At 40.5% G+C, this 17,985-nt stretch overlaps 1 protein-coding gene across 2 annotated transcripts in view; it reads right to left on the bottom strand.

The window, feature by feature from the left end:
• Positions 1-17,985, bottom strand: part of uts2r2 (urotensin-2 receptor 2) — a 128,601-nt gene that overhangs the window by 100,177 nt on the left and 10,439 nt on the right. For both annotated transcript variants that reach the window (XR_007264556.1, XM_048610792.1), the window contains exon 2: positions 14,797-15,011. Coding sequence is in view for 1 of the 2 variants with exons in the window: in XM_048610792.1 (XP_048466749.1) it covers positions 14,797-15,011 (215 nt within the window). In the remaining variant the exon portion in view is untranslated. The remainder of the gene's footprint in view (positions 1-14,796; positions 15,012-17,985) is intronic.

Here is a 17,985-nt window from a genome sequence, read left to right on the forward strand (position 1 = left end):
AAACAGTCTGTTTCCATGCTATATTGCTGTATGACTTATGTTCTTGGGGTAGCCATGATCCTCAGTGGGTTAATTCCTACACTACTGGCAGCACCCATCACTCAGCGCTAGCACTGCGAGGCTGATAGAGCTCCTGGGCGATCAGAAGGCAGAGCTCCCCCTGAGAAAGGGGTGTAATTCACACAATTCCACAGCATAGCCTGCACTCAGCATGCAATGGCTAATGGGTGGCTTCATTCTGCTCCCTTGGTTTACCACTGACTTTCCATTCGGGTGGGGGAGGGGAGAGATGGTGAGCAAACTGCCCTGCCCCCTCCTCCAATTCCCTGCCCTATGCAACAACCGGAGGTACTCCAGAGCCGACTGTTTGGGAGAACTGACTACAATTACAGCATGGGCATTATAAATCAAAGCTAGCATCACCGACAGCAGAAGGTGATGTTTAATAGGGCCACATCAACTGTGACAGCTCATTAATCCCCTGTAAACATCCCACTGAGATGGATGCCCCTGGACACTGCTAATCCTATTTGACATTAATCAGTCAATGATGTACACAGGTTTTCGGAGGACAGCACCAGACCAATCTTACTCATAAATCATGCTTGGCTGCATTATAGAGTAAACAGAATGGCAACGTCCCCAGTGAAGGCATACAAATACTACATACAGGACACGTGGCTTTAAAATGAGAGCTTAGCCAGTTAGGAGGTGACAATATTCTCACAACCCAGTTGTGGAAACCTGGAACTCACACTCCTCCCGCACCAAATAATAAGCCGAGTTGAGGCTATATCACTGGAAGATTTTAAAGCTGCAATTTATAGATTTTTGTTTGATCTTGAACGAAGGAAAAGAAAGGGGTTAAGACTCTGATCTCTTGTTTTCATAACAACAGGAGATGGGATAATATAGGTGGACAGTGGGATACTCAAGCATCTCTGAAATCCTCAGAAACAACATTTCTGTATCAGTTTTTGAATAAGTTTGTTTAAAAACATGTATATACATATATTATCAATTTGTTGTAAAAATAATCTGGTTCAGAAGCAATTCTGCCCAATTTTGTCAGATTAGCTATGACATGTTAACTGTTCCACTGTAAAATGTATAATATTATCAAGACAATTCCTTCTAAAGGTGCGATGGATTTTCTTTTGTCAATTTAATCCATAAAAGGAGGAGGACGGGTAAATACAATCTTCCACAACGGCCAGGGACATTCCATTGATGCCACTAATTCTGATCTCAGATGAATTTGGCTTATGCTATTCTGCAGAAACAAATTGCAAAGTGGCAAGATCAAAGAAAAGCAAAATCTCAGTGGCAGACGCATTGAAGTGAGCAAGGTAACTTGAAGGTTATGTACACTGCACGAGCTAAGTGATGATATCTGACAGCAAACAGAAACCAACAATCATTTCCTCCACAGACAGCTTTAAATTTAGCTTCCTATGGATGCCAAGTTCTTAAAAAAAATACAAAATTGACTCTCCTCTTCTGAATCCATTTGAACCAGAAGTAAACTGTGGAAAAGCAGATGTGTAAAACATGCAGCTTGACTCTGCACAGAGTAGTTAGTAAATGGATATTTAGACACCTTCCGGCTCCCTTTTTTTTGCCTCCCAGAAATTGCTTCCTTTGCCTGTAACAATACTCTACCTTGGAAAAGGTTATGTAATGGAAGTAACTACATTTAACTAGGACACCAATACGATGAACATTAGTAAGCCATTAAAGTTTTGAATGAGATCTGTAGCTCGGGTTGTGGGTGTTGAGGTTGGTTGGCTCGTCGAGCTGGTTTGTTGTTTTGCAGACGTTTTGTTACCGTGCTGGGTAACATCCTCAGTGAAGCCTCCGATGAAGCGTCGGTGTGTCTTCCCGCCTGGTTTTTAAACTCTGGGGTCTGTTAAGATGGATTGCCTCACTTCCGGTTTTCCTTCGTAGTGGAATGTATATGGGGTCGAGTTCAATGTGTTTATTAATAGCATGCTTCGTGGAGTGCCAGGCTTCCAGGAATTCTCGTGCCTGTCTCTGCCTAGCTTATCCCAGGATCTTGGTGTTGTCCCAGTTGAAATGGTAGTTCTCCTTGTCCATGTGGATTGAGATGAGTGAGTATTGGTCGTGTCTTTTTGTAGCCAGTTGGTGTTCATGAACTCTTGTTGTTGGTTTCCTTCCTGTTTGTCCGATGTAGTGTTTCTCACAGTCTCTGCAGGGGATCTTGTAGATGACATTGGTCCTGTCCATGGCGGGGAGTGGGTCTTTAGTTCGGGTGAGCAATTGTCATAGGGTTGACGTGGGCTTGTGTGCCACTCTGATGCCCAGCGGTCATAGGAGTCTTGTGGTGAGTTCCGACGTGTTCCTGATGTAGGGTAGTGTGATGAGTGTGTCAGGGCATGTAGTATCTTTCTGATGTTGTTCGTGTAGGCATCTTCTGACCCAGTTCTTTGGATATCCATTATCCTTGAAAACCTAGAAGAGGTATTCCTCCTCCTCTTGGTGTAGTTCCGTGTTGCTGCAGTGTGTTATTGCCATTTTAAACAATGTTCGCACGCAGCTTTGTTTGTGTGTGCTGGGATGGCTACTGTTGAAGTTCAGTACCCAGTCTGTGTGTGTGGCTTTTCTGTGTACTTTTGTTTGCAGTTCCCCATTTGTCTTGCGTTCTACCACGACATCCAGGAATGGGAGCTGTTTGTTCTTCTCCTCCTCTCTGGTGAATTTTATTCCGGCGAGGGTGTTGTTTATAAGTTTGTGTGTCTCCTCTAATTTGGTCCATCAACAACCCACAAGCCCGGAAAACAGCAGAACAGAACGGACGCAAGATGGTAAGGGTAATGATAAACGACGCACACAACTGGCTCCACAAATACAACAGAGAAATTGCGCGCCAAAAAACATTATTCCTGGAAGCTACCAATCAAGACTGGACAACCGACATGGAATGAGCCATTAACATCAGCCGACAGACCACAAGAGCCAAGAAAAGACAGACCCTGCAAGACAAGCTAACCACACTTACCCACAAAAACAACAACAACAGAATAGACACAGGGATAAGGAACCTCTCCGACAGGAAACTGACAGACACGGGAAAAGCCGCTCTCACCCGAGGACTGAACTACAACTACAGGGACGCCAACAAAACGGAATTCCTAGCCACACTGCAAGCCACACTAAAGACCAACAATATCAACGAAGAAACACAACAAACGATAAGACAGACAGTAATCCTGACACTAACCAGAAGGAGCGAACTCAACACCCTCAACACACGGGAAAGACAAGCCCTAGACGGATTAAAGAAGGACAAGAACATCACAATACTACCGCAGACGAAGGGCGCATGGCAATGATACTGAATAAAAGAGACTACTTCTCCAAGGCACAGGCACTGCTCGCTGACGGGAACACATACCGACCGGCCAGTAAAAACTGACCCGACAACACAACTAGGCAACAAAATCCTCTACACGCTAAAAAGACTTAAACAAACAGCACAGATCAACAAAGTAGGCTTCTCAAGAATGAAACCCGAAGGAACCAACACACCCCGATTCTACGGCCTCCCAAAAGTGCACAAGCCGGAAATACCCCTTAGACCCACAGTCTCCCTGCCAGGCACTCCATCACAAAGATTAGCAAAGGAACTACAAAGGAGACTCAGGCACCTAGTCAACAAGTCATCCCACTCTATCCACTCAGCCCAAGAATTCCTCAATTCCATCAAAGACATAAGGATAGACGACGAAGAGACCATGATATCGTTTGATGTCACTGCCCTATTTACATCAATAGACATACCACTAGCAAGGGAAACAATGACAGCACTACTGGAACAAGAGCATGACCCCAGTGAAACCATCTCTAAGGACAATATGCTCAAACTATTGGACCAATGCCTGACCATCCACTTCACTTTTAACGGCCAAACATACAAGCAAATCAACGGGACACCCATGGGATCGCCTATCTCCGGACTCATAGCAGAAGCAGTGATGCAAAGACTAGAAAGGACGGCCCTCCCACAAATCCAACTAAAACTATGGATACACTACATGGATGACACCTTTGTCATCATTAAACAGACCAAATTAGAGGAGACACACACAGACTTATAAACAACACCCTCACTGGAATAAAATTCACCAGAGAGGAGGAGGAGGAGGAGGAGAAGAACAAACGGCTCCCATTCCTGGACGTCACGGTAGAGCGCAAGACAAATGGGGAACTGCAAACAAAAGTACACAGAAAAGCCACACACACAGACTGGGTACTGAACTTCAACAGTAGCCATCCCAGCACACACAAACAAAGCTGCGTGCGAACATTATTTAAAATGGCAATAACACACTGCAGCAACACGGAACTACACCAAGAGGAGGAGGAATACCTCTTCTAGGTTTTCAAGGATAATGGATATCCAAAGAACTGGGTCAGAAGATGCCTACACAAACAGCATCAGAAAGATACTACATGCCCTGACACACTCATCACACTACCCTACATCAGGAACACGTCAGAACTCACCACAAGACTCCTACGACTGCTGGGCATCAGAGTGGCACACAAGCCCACGTCAACCCTACGAAAACTGCTCACCCGAACTAAAGACCCACTCCCCGCCATGGACAGGACCAATGTCACCTACAAAATCCCCTGCAGAGACTGTGAGAAACACTACATCGGACAAACAGGAAGGAAAGTAACAACAAGAGTACACGAACACCAACTGGCTACAAAAAGACACGACCAATACTCACTCATCTCAATCCACATGGACAAGGAGAACCACCATTTCAACTGGGACAACACCAAGATCCTGGGACAAGCTCAGCAGAGACAGACATGAGAATTCCTAGAAGCCTGGCACTCCACGAAGCATGCTATTAATAAACACATTGAACTCGACCCCATAAACATTCCACTATGAAGGAAAACCGGAAATGAGGCAATCTATCTCAACGGACCCCAGAGTTTAAAAACCGGGCAGGAAAACACACCGACGCTTCATCCGAGGCTGCACTGAGGATGTTACCAAGCACGGTAACGAAACGTCTGCGAAACAAGATACCAGTTCGGCGAGCCAACCAACCTCATTAGTAAGCCATCCCACCAGAGAACAAACTTATCTCCTCATAGTTTGCACAGCATCTTTTTGATTTTAAAGATCCCTCCAGCAGTGTGGGGATGGGGGCCAGTGGGCCGCGAGCGAATCAGGGACAGCCATTGGCCTGGAGCAGAGTGGGGATGCAGGCCAGCGGGCCAGGAGAAAATCAGGGGCAGCCATTGGCCTGGAGCAGAGTGGGGATGACCAGAAGCCTGGAACAAAGATGGTTACTGGTTGGGAACCGGTGGAGCCTGGTCAGACCATGTGGAAGGCCTTATTGAAAAACTGTAATTTCTATCATTTTAGCTTTGTTTCTTATTTTCCTAACTGACACTTTTTCCATGTATATGTGTAATGTAGTATAACTTTTTTCTTTATTTTCTCTATTTTTGTACCTAAGATATGTACCTAGGTACTTTGTATCTAAGATGGTGTCATGTGTTGGCGACATTGCACACTTTTCATTGCATTCCTGTTCTATTGTAACTTGAGTACACATGACAATAAACCTGATTCTATTCCATTCGATTCAATCTGGAGAGACATTTCTACCATAAGTATTCAAACAGAGCACTAAATTGCAGTTACTGCCCAGAAGTGTCAACCAGGGTTCAGTCGGAAGTCAATGGTTGCAGGTTTAAACTCACTCCCGGGACTCAAGCACAAAAATCTGCGATGCAGATAGGGAACTCCATTGGCAGTGCTAGCTTCCTCATGAAAGGCAAACTAATGCCCCATATACCCTCCAATTGAAGCAAAAATTTAACGTTGACCACTTTCCATCATTTCACTTTATTTTCCTGCCTCAATGAAAAATGTTGCTGCTATTTTTATACTCGGTTTTAAATTAGAATTGTCCAGCTGAAAGAAAATAACTGAAATATAACAGAAAGGAAACCATGCAAGAGATTTTCCTCTGAGTTAGTAATCAAGAACAGATAAACCCAGGTTAACTTCAACATGGTTTAACAGAAGCATCACGACACATTGAAGAAACAGCAAAAACACTTCAAAATGAAAAGGCACAAAATACTACAGGAAAATGGGATCTGTGAAAACAGATTAAAACATTACCAAAACTAAGTAGGTACTGGTATCTTTATCATCTATATAACAAAAAGTGCAGGTATTGAATTGAACATAGAGGTGTGCAGCATGGGAACAGACCCTTCTGTCCAACTCATCCATGCACATTTACCAGCATTTGGCCCATATTCCTCTAAACCCTTCCCATTCATTTACACATCCAGATGCCTTTTAAATGCTGTAATTGTACCAGCCTCCACCATTTCCTCTGGCAGCTCATTCCAGATATGCACCACACTCTGCATGAAAAAGTTGCCCTTTAGGACCGTTTTAAATCTTTACCCTCTCCCCTCAAACCAACACCTTCTAGTTTTGGGCTCCCCTATTTTTTAAAATCCAAACGGTTTACCAAGCACAAGTAGTAAACAGGCAATTTTAGCAAAAATGAAAAATGTAAATATAGCATATGGGAAATTTCACAATCCAGAATTTTAACATAATTTGGCATGTTTGGCTTTCTTCCAGAGTGTTGAACCATGAATTAAATCAGTCTGTAAGCAGACTAAAACTCATCCTCTGTTTAGATTTCCCTTGCTTACAGAGACTGTTCATCCCCAATGAGCTCCAAACATGTACAGTTCACCGTTATTGGGTTAAGATCACCACTACATTGGTTTGTGCTCAAATACATTTATTTTTTCTGCGGACCGCAAGGCAACTGAACTCCTTTCATTGATTAGTCTTTTCTTCCTTTTATAACCGCAAGGTTTTTAAAAACCTAAGCTTTATGTCACCTAAGCCTTGCTTCTTGATTCAACTTTGGCTTCTTTACAATACTTTCCACGTCAGTTGTGGTCTGCAGTGGGGCTCTGGCCCTTCTCTTATGTTTCTCGCTTATAAACAACAGGAATCAATATTTGAGACAACAAGGTTTCTGAAGAAGGGTCTAGGCCCAAAACGTCAGCCTTCCTGCTCCTCTGATGCTGCTTGGCCTGCTGTGATCATCCAGCTCTACACCTTGTTATCTCAGATTCTCCAGCATCTGCAGTTCCTACTATCTCCAGGAATCAATATGTGTTTCTTTTCCTGTCACGCGCGTTATATATATATAGTGTCCTAAAAGGTTGAATTCACCTTGACATCAGTGAACACAATACTTGTGTTCTTCCTGGTTGAATTGGAATTGTAATAGCCTGTAATGTATTTGTTTTTGTACAAACTGTTAGGCTGCTGCACATTGGGACAAAGCAAACCAAATGTCTCATATTATGTACAATCATTCATATTTAATATTCTGTAAAATATTTGATAGGTACCAGAAGTTTGTTTAGCTGAAAAGCCAGTTGGCATAAACCTTATTTCCTAACATTAAAACAATATCTTGCATCTATTATACTTCCATTTTTAACATTAAAATATGTCTCAAAGCTCTTCACAATGGGGTCATCAAAATTAGATGCAGCACCCAAGAAGAATGTTTTAGGGACTGTCAAAATCCATCTTGCCTTCAAAAAGAAGATAGAAGAAAAGAGGTGGCAACAAGGGAAGACTTTAGGACAGAATTTCACACAGTTGTATTTGACAGTGGCTGAATGACAGCTGCCAATGCTGCAACCACGATAGAGATCAGTGTTGCAGACCTGGAGAGCTAGGAAGGTTGTACTGCTGGAGAAAGTCAGAGATATGGAAGGGTGAGGCCATGAAGGGAATTTTAAAAAGTTTAAGGTGCTGGCTGACTGAAAGGCAAAGTAGATCAGCAAGGGCAGAGACAATGGGTGAGCAGGACTTCCAAGACTGTATCTCAGCATTAAAGATAGCATCATCTGAAGATGACAAGGATTTGGATGGGAGTTGTAGTCTCAGATGAGTTGAAATGGGGGGGAAATATGGAAGGGCACAGTGTTTTTAATAAATAAGACATGAGGGCAGAGGTGTAATCCAAACAGAGAACAATAGCTGGGGAAGGGGGTGGAAATGGTGCCAAGGCTTCGGAGTTGGTGGCAAAGGCTAAAATTGATGGCTTTGCTTTTAACCATGTTTAGCTGCAGGAAAATGAGATTCATCCAACACTGAATATTGGACAAGCAGCATTGCAATGTTGAGGCAATGGTGAGAAAGTGGATTAGATGGTGGATCTTGATGTCATTCACACTTACAAATAATGTTGCCAAGCAGCATTTAAGTAAGAAAGAGGATGAGACCAAGCTTAAATCTTTGGGGGACACTGAAAGTATGGGGAAGTGGGGATGAAAGGGAGTGCAACAGAAAGCAAATACTGGAGTTGTGAAGCCATGACTGTAGAGACAAGAATTTAACCAGGCAAGAGCAATTCAGGAACTAGACAATAGAGAAAACCTTTTAAAAAACACAGATGGCATTCTAACCCAGTTGAAGACAACACAGAGGATGAGGACAATGAAGACCAATAATGCACCATGGTCACATGTTGTTTGTGGCATTGGGTAAGGTGGTTTCAGTCTTGTAGCAGAGGCAAAACGACCATTGGTGTAATGCTGACAGAGCATTTGTGGGAAGACAGACATGCATTCGACAAGTGACAATATTTTAAAGAACTCTGTAGAAGAAAGACACACAACTGCAATATACATGCCAACAATGTTCCAATCATCACTGCATCTTCCAGGATCAAGACTCTGGCTGTCACCATTGACCAGAAAGTGAACTGGACTAGCCTTTCATCCACAGTCAATACAAGGGAAGGTCAGAAGCTAGGAACCCTGCAGCAAGTAACTCACCTTCTGATCCCCAAAACCTGTCCATCATCTATGAGGCACATTTCAGAAGTATGATGGAATACTCCTGAGTTGGATGGGTGCAGCTCCATCAAAAAGCTTAACAGCACCCAGGCCAAGGACAGCAGATACATGGGTACACCAATACCTGCAAGCTCCTCTCCAAGCTACTCTCATTCCTGATGTGGAAACATATCATTGTTTCTTCGCTGTCACTGGGTCAAAATTCTGGGACTCCCTCTCCAAGGGCATTGTTGATGTACCCACAGCACATGGACAGCAGTAGTTCAAGAAGGGAACTCAACATCACCTTGTCAAGGCAACCAAAGATGGGCAATGACTTTTGGCTCGCCAGCAATGTCCACAACCCACGAATGAATAAAAGAAAAATAATCAGCACCCTCTTCTCATACTATGTAAATTGGTGTTCCACTTTCAAATCTGCTTTCTTGTATGCTAGTCCTGGCATGTGCAAGACAAAAAGGTGTCACTTTATATCAAAGAGCCAAAGTAGTTTCTCCTCTAAACATAGTGCATGTTCACCTCAAGTGTTTGTCACAGCAATTGGCCACTCACTTTTCATCACCAATAACACCCATTCATTGCAATGTTTATACACAGGAACTAAACCGTCTATCCTTAAATATCTGTACAGCAGTGAATGTACTCTGTGTATCCAGTACTCTCTCTCTCTCTCTGTCATCTAGATCTTCCACAATTTTTTTGTTCAACAGACACATCTTGTTGTTCGATGGATCATTCAAACCTGTAGCTCGGGAAGGATTAGTGTGTGTAAAAACAAAAAATAGCGCAACAGCACCACCACGTGGACACTTTCTAATCTATCACTTCCCTATTTCTTCACAACATCAGAAATAAAGGGAACAATAGAGATAACTTTTGCAATCTGACCTGAAGTTAAAATAAAGGCTTGCATTAATTAATATCACTTTGTCGGGTTGGTCAAACAAAATATTAGGATACTTACATGTAAAGATATTAGCACAAGATTACATTCAATGCACCTAGGGTCTGAGATGTTCTCAGTTTTCAGGGTAGATACTCTTCATTCATTAAAAAAAAAGCTACAAAACTAAATTGCCTTTAATTTCTGAACATGAGGAGGAAACCTGCTTATTTCCGGAATGATAGTATCTTGCAATAACTATATTTTTTGTTTATTCAGTCTGGTTCCAGCTCTTGATATTTGTTGTTGCAATATTTTGAGGCGTAAGTAATAGATAACTTTTAACATCAATAATTTTTATTAAAAGACGTGCTGGAGCCAGAGGGGAGCTGGTGAGGGGGCTTAAATCCTACATGGACTCTAGTGATTCTGTTGTAAGTAAAAAGACATTTGCTGCAGAAAATCTAGAAATGGCTTTAAACATTTTGATCAGCCACTGAGCAAAGGGCAAGGTAGAGTTGACTAGCTTTCCAATTCTCTCTGCTGGCCTCTGAAGAAATTCCCCTTCCATCTGTGTCAATCATCAACAATAACTTACATTTTTACAGTATGAGAAAGATGTCTCAGACTGCTATCCAGGGGAAAGGGCACAAAATGCACACCAAGCTGGAGAACAAAGAAATTTGGAGCTAAAAGTAAAATGATGGGGAACAACGTCTAAGGAGACAGCAACAGCAGCAATCAAAATGGAAGCAGAGTATCTAAAACGGCAGACAACAACGGTGGAGTGGAAGGAAAGAGGTGCAAGCTAGACTCAAAGGAAGGGACATTATACAGAGTGACACATGACTGAAAGACATGACCATATAATGAGAGACAAGGCAAGATTGTGGCAGAGACCTCACCTGCAGTATTGAGTGCAATTTTGGTTTCTCTACCTAAGAAAGGATATAGTTGCCACAGAGGGAGTACTGTGAAGGTTCACTAGACTGATACCAGGTACGGCAGGAGTGTCCTAGGAGGAAAGATTGGTTCAACCAGCACTGTATTCACTAGAGTTACGAGGATACATGGAATCAGTTTGAAAGGTATAAAATTCTAACAGGGCTGGACAAACTAGATGCAGGGAGCATGTTTTTCCTGGGTGGGGAGTCTACAATCGGGGGTCACAGTCTCAGGTTACCGAGTAGGCCACTTAAGACTGAGATGAGGAATAGTTTCTTCACTCAAAGGGTAGTGAACCTGTGGAATTCTCTACCACAGAACGCTTTGGAGATAAGTCACTGAATATATTCAAGAAAGAAAGAGATAAATTTTAAAGGCATCAAGGAGTAAGGGAGAAAGCAGAAATATGGCCTTCACATAGGTGATCAGCCACGATATATTAAATGGATAAGCAATCCTGAAAGGTCAAATGGCGTAATCCTGTTCCTAGTTTCTATGGTTGAGAGAAAGAACGCAGTGGAGTGCCAGGGGATGAATCACTCCTTCAGAGAATCAGCACAGACACAATGGTCTCCTTCTATGTTGTAACCATTCTGATTCCATGCTGTCAGTCTCTATCCTTCCATCTAATTCTTATTAAGATCAGAATCAGTTACAACATTCCATTGAAAACAGAACAATATGGTATTAAACCGACTGTGTTTTACCGATATGCAAGACAGTGACAAGATTTTTAAACGTTCAATATTATAAAATATTTATTGTTATAATACCTGATTCCTAAAGGAATATATTGAGAGACAAAATTTTGCATTTTTAGCCTGTATGCAGTTGCAAACTCCAGTCAAATAATGTCACTGTGGAGCTACCTAACTTTTCAATATCCAGCAGCTGTAAAGATCAAACTTCTCATTTTGTATTGTAACTTTCACATACCAAGGACATCTGAAAGTGCTTCACAGCCAGGGAATTTTGTAATATTGTCATGGGTGTTATACAGCAGTCAATTTGCCTACATCAAGGTCCTCAAAACAACAAATGAGATAAGTGACTGCTTTGCCTGCTTCAACGGTTTTGAGTGGGAGATAAATGTGGACCAGAACACTCTGAACTTCTTTAAATAATACCATGCAATCTTTTACGCAAATCCAATCAGAAAAACAGGACTTTGATTTAAGGTCTCATCTGAAACACAGCATGTCTGACAACACACTGGTGCCAGTCCAGCTTACGTACCCAAAAACTAGATTGAGATTTAAACCCAATACTTCAATTTCTTGCCTTGAAGGCAAGAGTTTCACTACTGGGTAAATGAGGCGTGTAATTTTTCTTTATTAAGAAGTCATTTTTAAAAATTATTGCGCCATTACAGAGCTTCCAACAGTGCTAACAGCACGTTGCAATCAAGCACTTCTCTTCTATTCATAAATTTGCATTTGCACCTTTTCCACCTCTAAGTCACTACATCTTACCTTCCAGAGACTATGAAGCCTCTTACCTCATCCTATATCTTATAAAGGCATATCATATCCATAACTTTTAAGCCTATAATTGTGCTGATGTACAAACTTTTGGAATTTTCTTTTCAAAACAAGCCAATCACATCAATTATGAACTGCTCTTTCTGAAGAAGGATTACTGGAACAAAATGTTAACTCTACTGTCTCTCCACAGATGCTATCAGACTTGCTAAGTTTCTCCAGCGATTTCTGTCTTTGTTTCCTAATTTAAGACTCCCCTATTTCTGATTCCCACCCAAAATAGCATTTCAATAGTAATTAGCCCAATAAGCAGAACCACCTCACCCGTTCCTCCACATCAGCATCACATTCTTACCTCCATATCCATTTCAACCTTGATTAGTCAAACCCCTCCTTCCATAATACACAACCTTTACTTCCAGAGCCGCCCCTCCCCCAATGCGCAGGTAAATTTCAGTTCCTGTACCATTTCTTCCTCACTCCTCAATAAGTAGGGCAATCACAGACTTACTTCCACATTCCTTTCATCAAGTACCCCTTCAAAATCATTAAAATGGGGCCCGAGAAACCATTTCTTCCCAAAGACAAATTATCCAAACAACCTCCATCCCTGCGGCATCTGCACCCAGGCGGAATTATAATGAGGGTATGCTCGAATGGCCACCAATTTATAATCACTTGTCATCCTGCTTCCACTTTTCTTTTAATTAACATATTGAATCTTAAAGATAAACTGAAGAAACTAATAATCCCTGGCTATCGTATGTGCTTATTGAAAGACACTGCAAATACTCTGCCCATTGATGTCCATGAGATCAAGAGACAGATATCGAGAGACCTGGATAGAGAAGAGTAGATGAGAAACACGCTGAAATAAAAGATACATGTCTAGAAGCACTAATTATAATCACTAATTACAAAGTTTGTAGAGATACAAGACTGAAATAATTCACCACCCCCACAGATTTAAACAGTCACCAGAAGTGACTACCATGTTCCTCCTCACCCCGCTCCAATTTCATTCCGCCAAATACACATCCCTCCCCCACAGTGATGTCAAACCAAATGACTTATCCCTATCTGTAAACCTCTTCAGAATCACCAAAGTGATGTCCTATTGAAGAGCTATGCTCCCCACACCCTAACAAATAAAACTACTTCTAACTCAACCCAAGACCATTCACAGGACTATCATACCACAGAATCACTTCCAACCCACCTAATCTCTATTTTCCTAGAATTACTAAATACAAGAAACAAAACTCTGCTGTATTTTCTTGACTTTCAAACTTGGATAAGGAATAACAATGAATGTATAGAGAAAGGAATACACGCCAGGAAAAAAACCTTCCTCTTACAGAGAAATGGATAGGGTCCTGGAATTCAATCTAAAGCTCTCAAGCATCCAAAATAAAACTGAACTTTTGTATTAAGTTACTTTAAATCAATTGGCACTGATGTTATTCTTAGAAGGCACAAGCATCCTTACAGCTAGAAAACTGCATATTTAACTCACTGTGAGCATCTCTAAGGGATTCTGCTGGTAAACAAAATCAATATTGTGTCATGTCCTATGAAGGCATGTCATATCCAGACCTTTTAAGCACAAACTTGTGCTGCTGTGCAACCTATTGGAATTGGTTCTTGTTCTTAAATGGATAATGGGCTGCAAATGATGGTCATTGAGGACATAGGAATGTGTACAACTTTAGCTACTGAATTCACTTAAACTACAGAATCCTTTCTTCATTAGCCTGCACCATTTTATTTTCAAAATTAGTCAATCACTTCAATTATGAATTGTTCTTTTCTTTATATCTTGTAGAAGTGCACTATTCTCTTTAATTACACTTCCCTTGTGTGTGACTAGACAGTGAATGGAATAGCATTAGATTTTCAGAATGAATGTGTGAATGAATAATCATCTTTATTTAAACCCACAAAAAGCTTGCTGCTTATCATACAAATTGTCCACACACCCAGGAGATAAGAAACACACACATCTTCCTTTTCAAATACAATACTCATTATAGTCAGGAAGTGAAAAGGGGTTTCAACATTTCTTTCTCATCCTGCTGTAACAACTGGAAAGAGCAATGAATTCAAATTGAGAATGGCAAAACCATAACTTTCAGCATCTTTGAGCTAAGAGATTTAAACTCTTGATCTTTTCATTTGAATGATTTATAGATATAATTAAAAGTAGCTTTCATTTTCACAATGCAGTTGAAATTTTTTAACATTCCAAGTTACATTTTCTTCAAGCATTATGATATATTGAATCTGCAGGAACTGTATTTGAACTATATACATATGAGATTCTAATTATACAGCTGCAACGTACTATTTGGTCAACCCATAAGTGCCATATTATAGCCAAGACCAGCTTTATGTCATGATTGCGTATATTTATGCACTGTGAGAGGTTTAATAACTGAATGCACACAACATTAACCATTGCAAATATTTGAGCTGTTTTTGGCTTGGTCTCATGAACAACACACAATTAAACTGAATTAGCCTCACAAAGACTGTGCAATTAAATTGAAAACAGAACTTTGTCATTGAATAATGTACCTGGAAATCGCTTATAATTTTCATAATCTTTGGAGCATGGTATCTCAAAAAATATTCCATCCAAAACATCAGCCTGGCGTGCAAGCACCTCTTTAAAATCGTCCTTGTGTAGATAATCCCAAAGCAAGACTACACAAAAAGCAGTAAACGTGGTAGATGTCAGAATTATTAACCACTTCCACCACGCTGCATGCCTGGACTTGTTCTTTCTCATACTGTAATTAAAAGAAAATATTGAATGCATCAATAAGCTTCCGTTATTCTTTTTTCAAGTTGCTAGTTCTTATGCAATGATCAACTATGCATATTGAATGTAATCATCAATCTTTAACTTTACATAAATTCATTTTATTCATCACCTGCAGGACTTTGCTCTTAAGTGAATAATAATTATAATAAAAAGAAAAGAAAGGACAAACAAAAAAGGATGAGCAGAAATGGTCTTGGTGGGGGGGAGGAGGAGGGTGGTGTACGTGAAGCAGGGGAAGGTAGGAAGATAAAAAGACAAGGATCAATAAGATCCAAAAGGAGGAATGGCGTGTGATTTTTGGAGGTTTACAGGAAAGAAGAAAAGTCTGGAGGCAAGTAGTGAGACTGAAAACAAGAACAGTAGCCAACAGTAGGTGCAGACCCCTTAAAAAGAATGTAAATGAAATGGATGTGGGACATTATCAGCCTCCCACTCTACTTTCCTTAGTATGTGGACATCCAATCAGAGCTGCACCAGACAAAACTGAGGTTTGGGCTAACTCAAGAACTTCTAACGCTCAAAACATTTGCAGGAATCCAGGGCCAGCCTGAAGACTTTCCTCACCCTACTTCACCCAGTCCCATTGGCAGAAGTTGATATGTCTCTTCTTTACCTTTTATGAAGGGACCGTCGTTGTTCCTCTCAACTATTCTGTGTAATATCAAATTCTGCACTCTAATTACTCTCTGGTTAAAGAAGATTCCTCAATATATTTGCTGGATTTATTACTTACTATTTTATCCTTGCTGCCTTTTTTGGACTTTCCAAAGTTCAAATATCTACATCCAGATTACTGCTGACATAAGGAAAGATGCCTATAAGAAGTAGTAATTTCTGCGCTGTGAATGTCACATTTTCCTGTGTGCGTTTGAATCTAGTGCCGAGTGAAGGGGATCACCAGACATCCTGCAATAATTATGTCATCAAGTATGATATGCAGCCAATCACATTGAAAGTTTTGCATAGACATATAACCAGGAAGTAAAATTCATAATTATGCTTCATCTCTAACTGCTCTACACAGGAAAGGAGGGAGAGAATGCAGGATACCATTGGCCAGTTAGCCTATTATCTGTCATAGGGAAAATGCTGGAATCCATCAATAAGGAAGTTCAAGGCCAGGCATTTCAAAAATCTCAATGCAATCTGGCAGAGTCAACATAGTTTTGTGAAAGGGAAATCATTCTGGACCGAGTTATCAGCATTCTTTGAGGAACTAACAAGCAACATCGATAAAGGAAAACCTGCAGCTGTGGTATACTTGGATTTCCAGAAGTTATTTGACAAGGTGTCACTTCAGAAGTTACCAAATTAAGAAGTTACCAATAAGAGTTGCTAAATTTGAGGATGACACAAAAGTAAGTAGGAAAGTAAGTTCTGAAGAGGACGTGCAAAGGGATACAGATAGGTTCAGTAAACATAAAATTGGAGTATAAAGTGGGAAATTGCGAGCTTGTCCTCTTTGATATGAATAATACAAAAACAACAAATCATTTAAATGGAGAGAAACTGCAGAAGTGGGTTCCCTGGTACATGAATCACAAAATATTACTATGCAAGTACAACATGTGATTAAGAAGTCAAATGAAATGGTGTTGTTTATTGCAAGAAAAACTAAAATAGAGAAGTTTTCCACTGTCATTCAGGGCATTGGCATGATTACATTTTCAGCAATGCATAAATCTGGTGCCTTAATTAAGGAATGAGATATTTGCATTAGAAGTAAATAGAAGGTTCAGTCAATTGCTTTCTGGGATGAGGGATTTACCTGATGAGGAAAGGCTGGACAGGTTGGGCTTGAATCCACCGGAGTTTAGAAGAATGAAAGGTAATGTCATTGAATCATTTGATCCTGAGAGGACTTGACAGGGAAGATGCTAAAAGGAAGTTTGCCCAGAACTAGGGGACAAAGTGTAAAATAAATAAATGAATAATTTAAAGTAGAGATTGGAATTTTTTTTTTCTCTAGGAGGGTCAGAGGTCTGTGGAATTCTCTTCTGTGGAATATTGGATGCAGGGATATTGGATATTTTTAAGGTGGATATAGAAAGATTCTTGACTAACAAGGGACTTGAAGGACATTAACGGTAGTCAGAAAATGAGAGATGACAGCACAGTCAGATCAGCTGAAAGTTGAATTGAGGGGCTGAATGGTCTACTCCTGTTGTTAATTTGTCTGTTTTTATTTTTTGTAAGTTTGACTGAGAGCAAAATAAATACTGACTCATAGAGGTTGGTAGTTGCAATGCCATAAACATACTTATAACAAAAAACAATTAATTCTATTTGAAAAAAAACTGTGGATTTAAATGACCTTATTAACCAGCAGAGTGACTTTTAATTCTTTATGTGTCTGTTTCCCCAAATCTATTTGCTCCTGTATCCCATTTAACGTCTTTATTTGTCAAGAGACATGTGGTTTCCTTACCCTTCCTCCCAAACTGTACCATCTTGAACTGAACTCTATCTAAACAGTGGCCAGTCTGACACTGCAGTATTATATTTTTTTACCTTGTTGCAGTCCACTCTGTATTAATTACACCAGTCCTTTCTTTCTTGTATATGTGTGCGCATAAAGTCAGAAGGACCACCCAGGTTTGCATGTGACAGTCATCCTGGTTTGAACTTGCGAGTTTGGTGCATATCACTTTAAACTGATGCCATCAAAATATGGAGTTTGGAAACAACAGCACAGAATATTTGAAAATTAAATTATTCTACTTATGGACAGAAGGCAAAGATAAACAGTTTTTTAAAAAAACATAAAGTTGAATAAAGTAAGTCTTAAGCAGCTGCTTTACCGGCCTCTACGATCAACAGTTTTTAACTAATTAGGAGCTGTTTTATTTTGAACACTTCTGGAATGAATAAATAAATGAAACACAAAAATAAACACTCAATTTGATGTCATCTGAAAATTTCAGAACTATATGTATCTT

This window comes from Rhincodon typus, chromosome 23 (assembly GCF_021869965.1).
Source record: "Rhincodon typus isolate 14 chromosome 23, sRhiTyp1.1, whole genome shotgun sequence".
Taxonomy (NCBI): Eukaryota; Metazoa; Chordata; class Chondrichthyes; order Orectolobiformes; family Rhincodontidae; genus Rhincodon; species Rhincodon typus.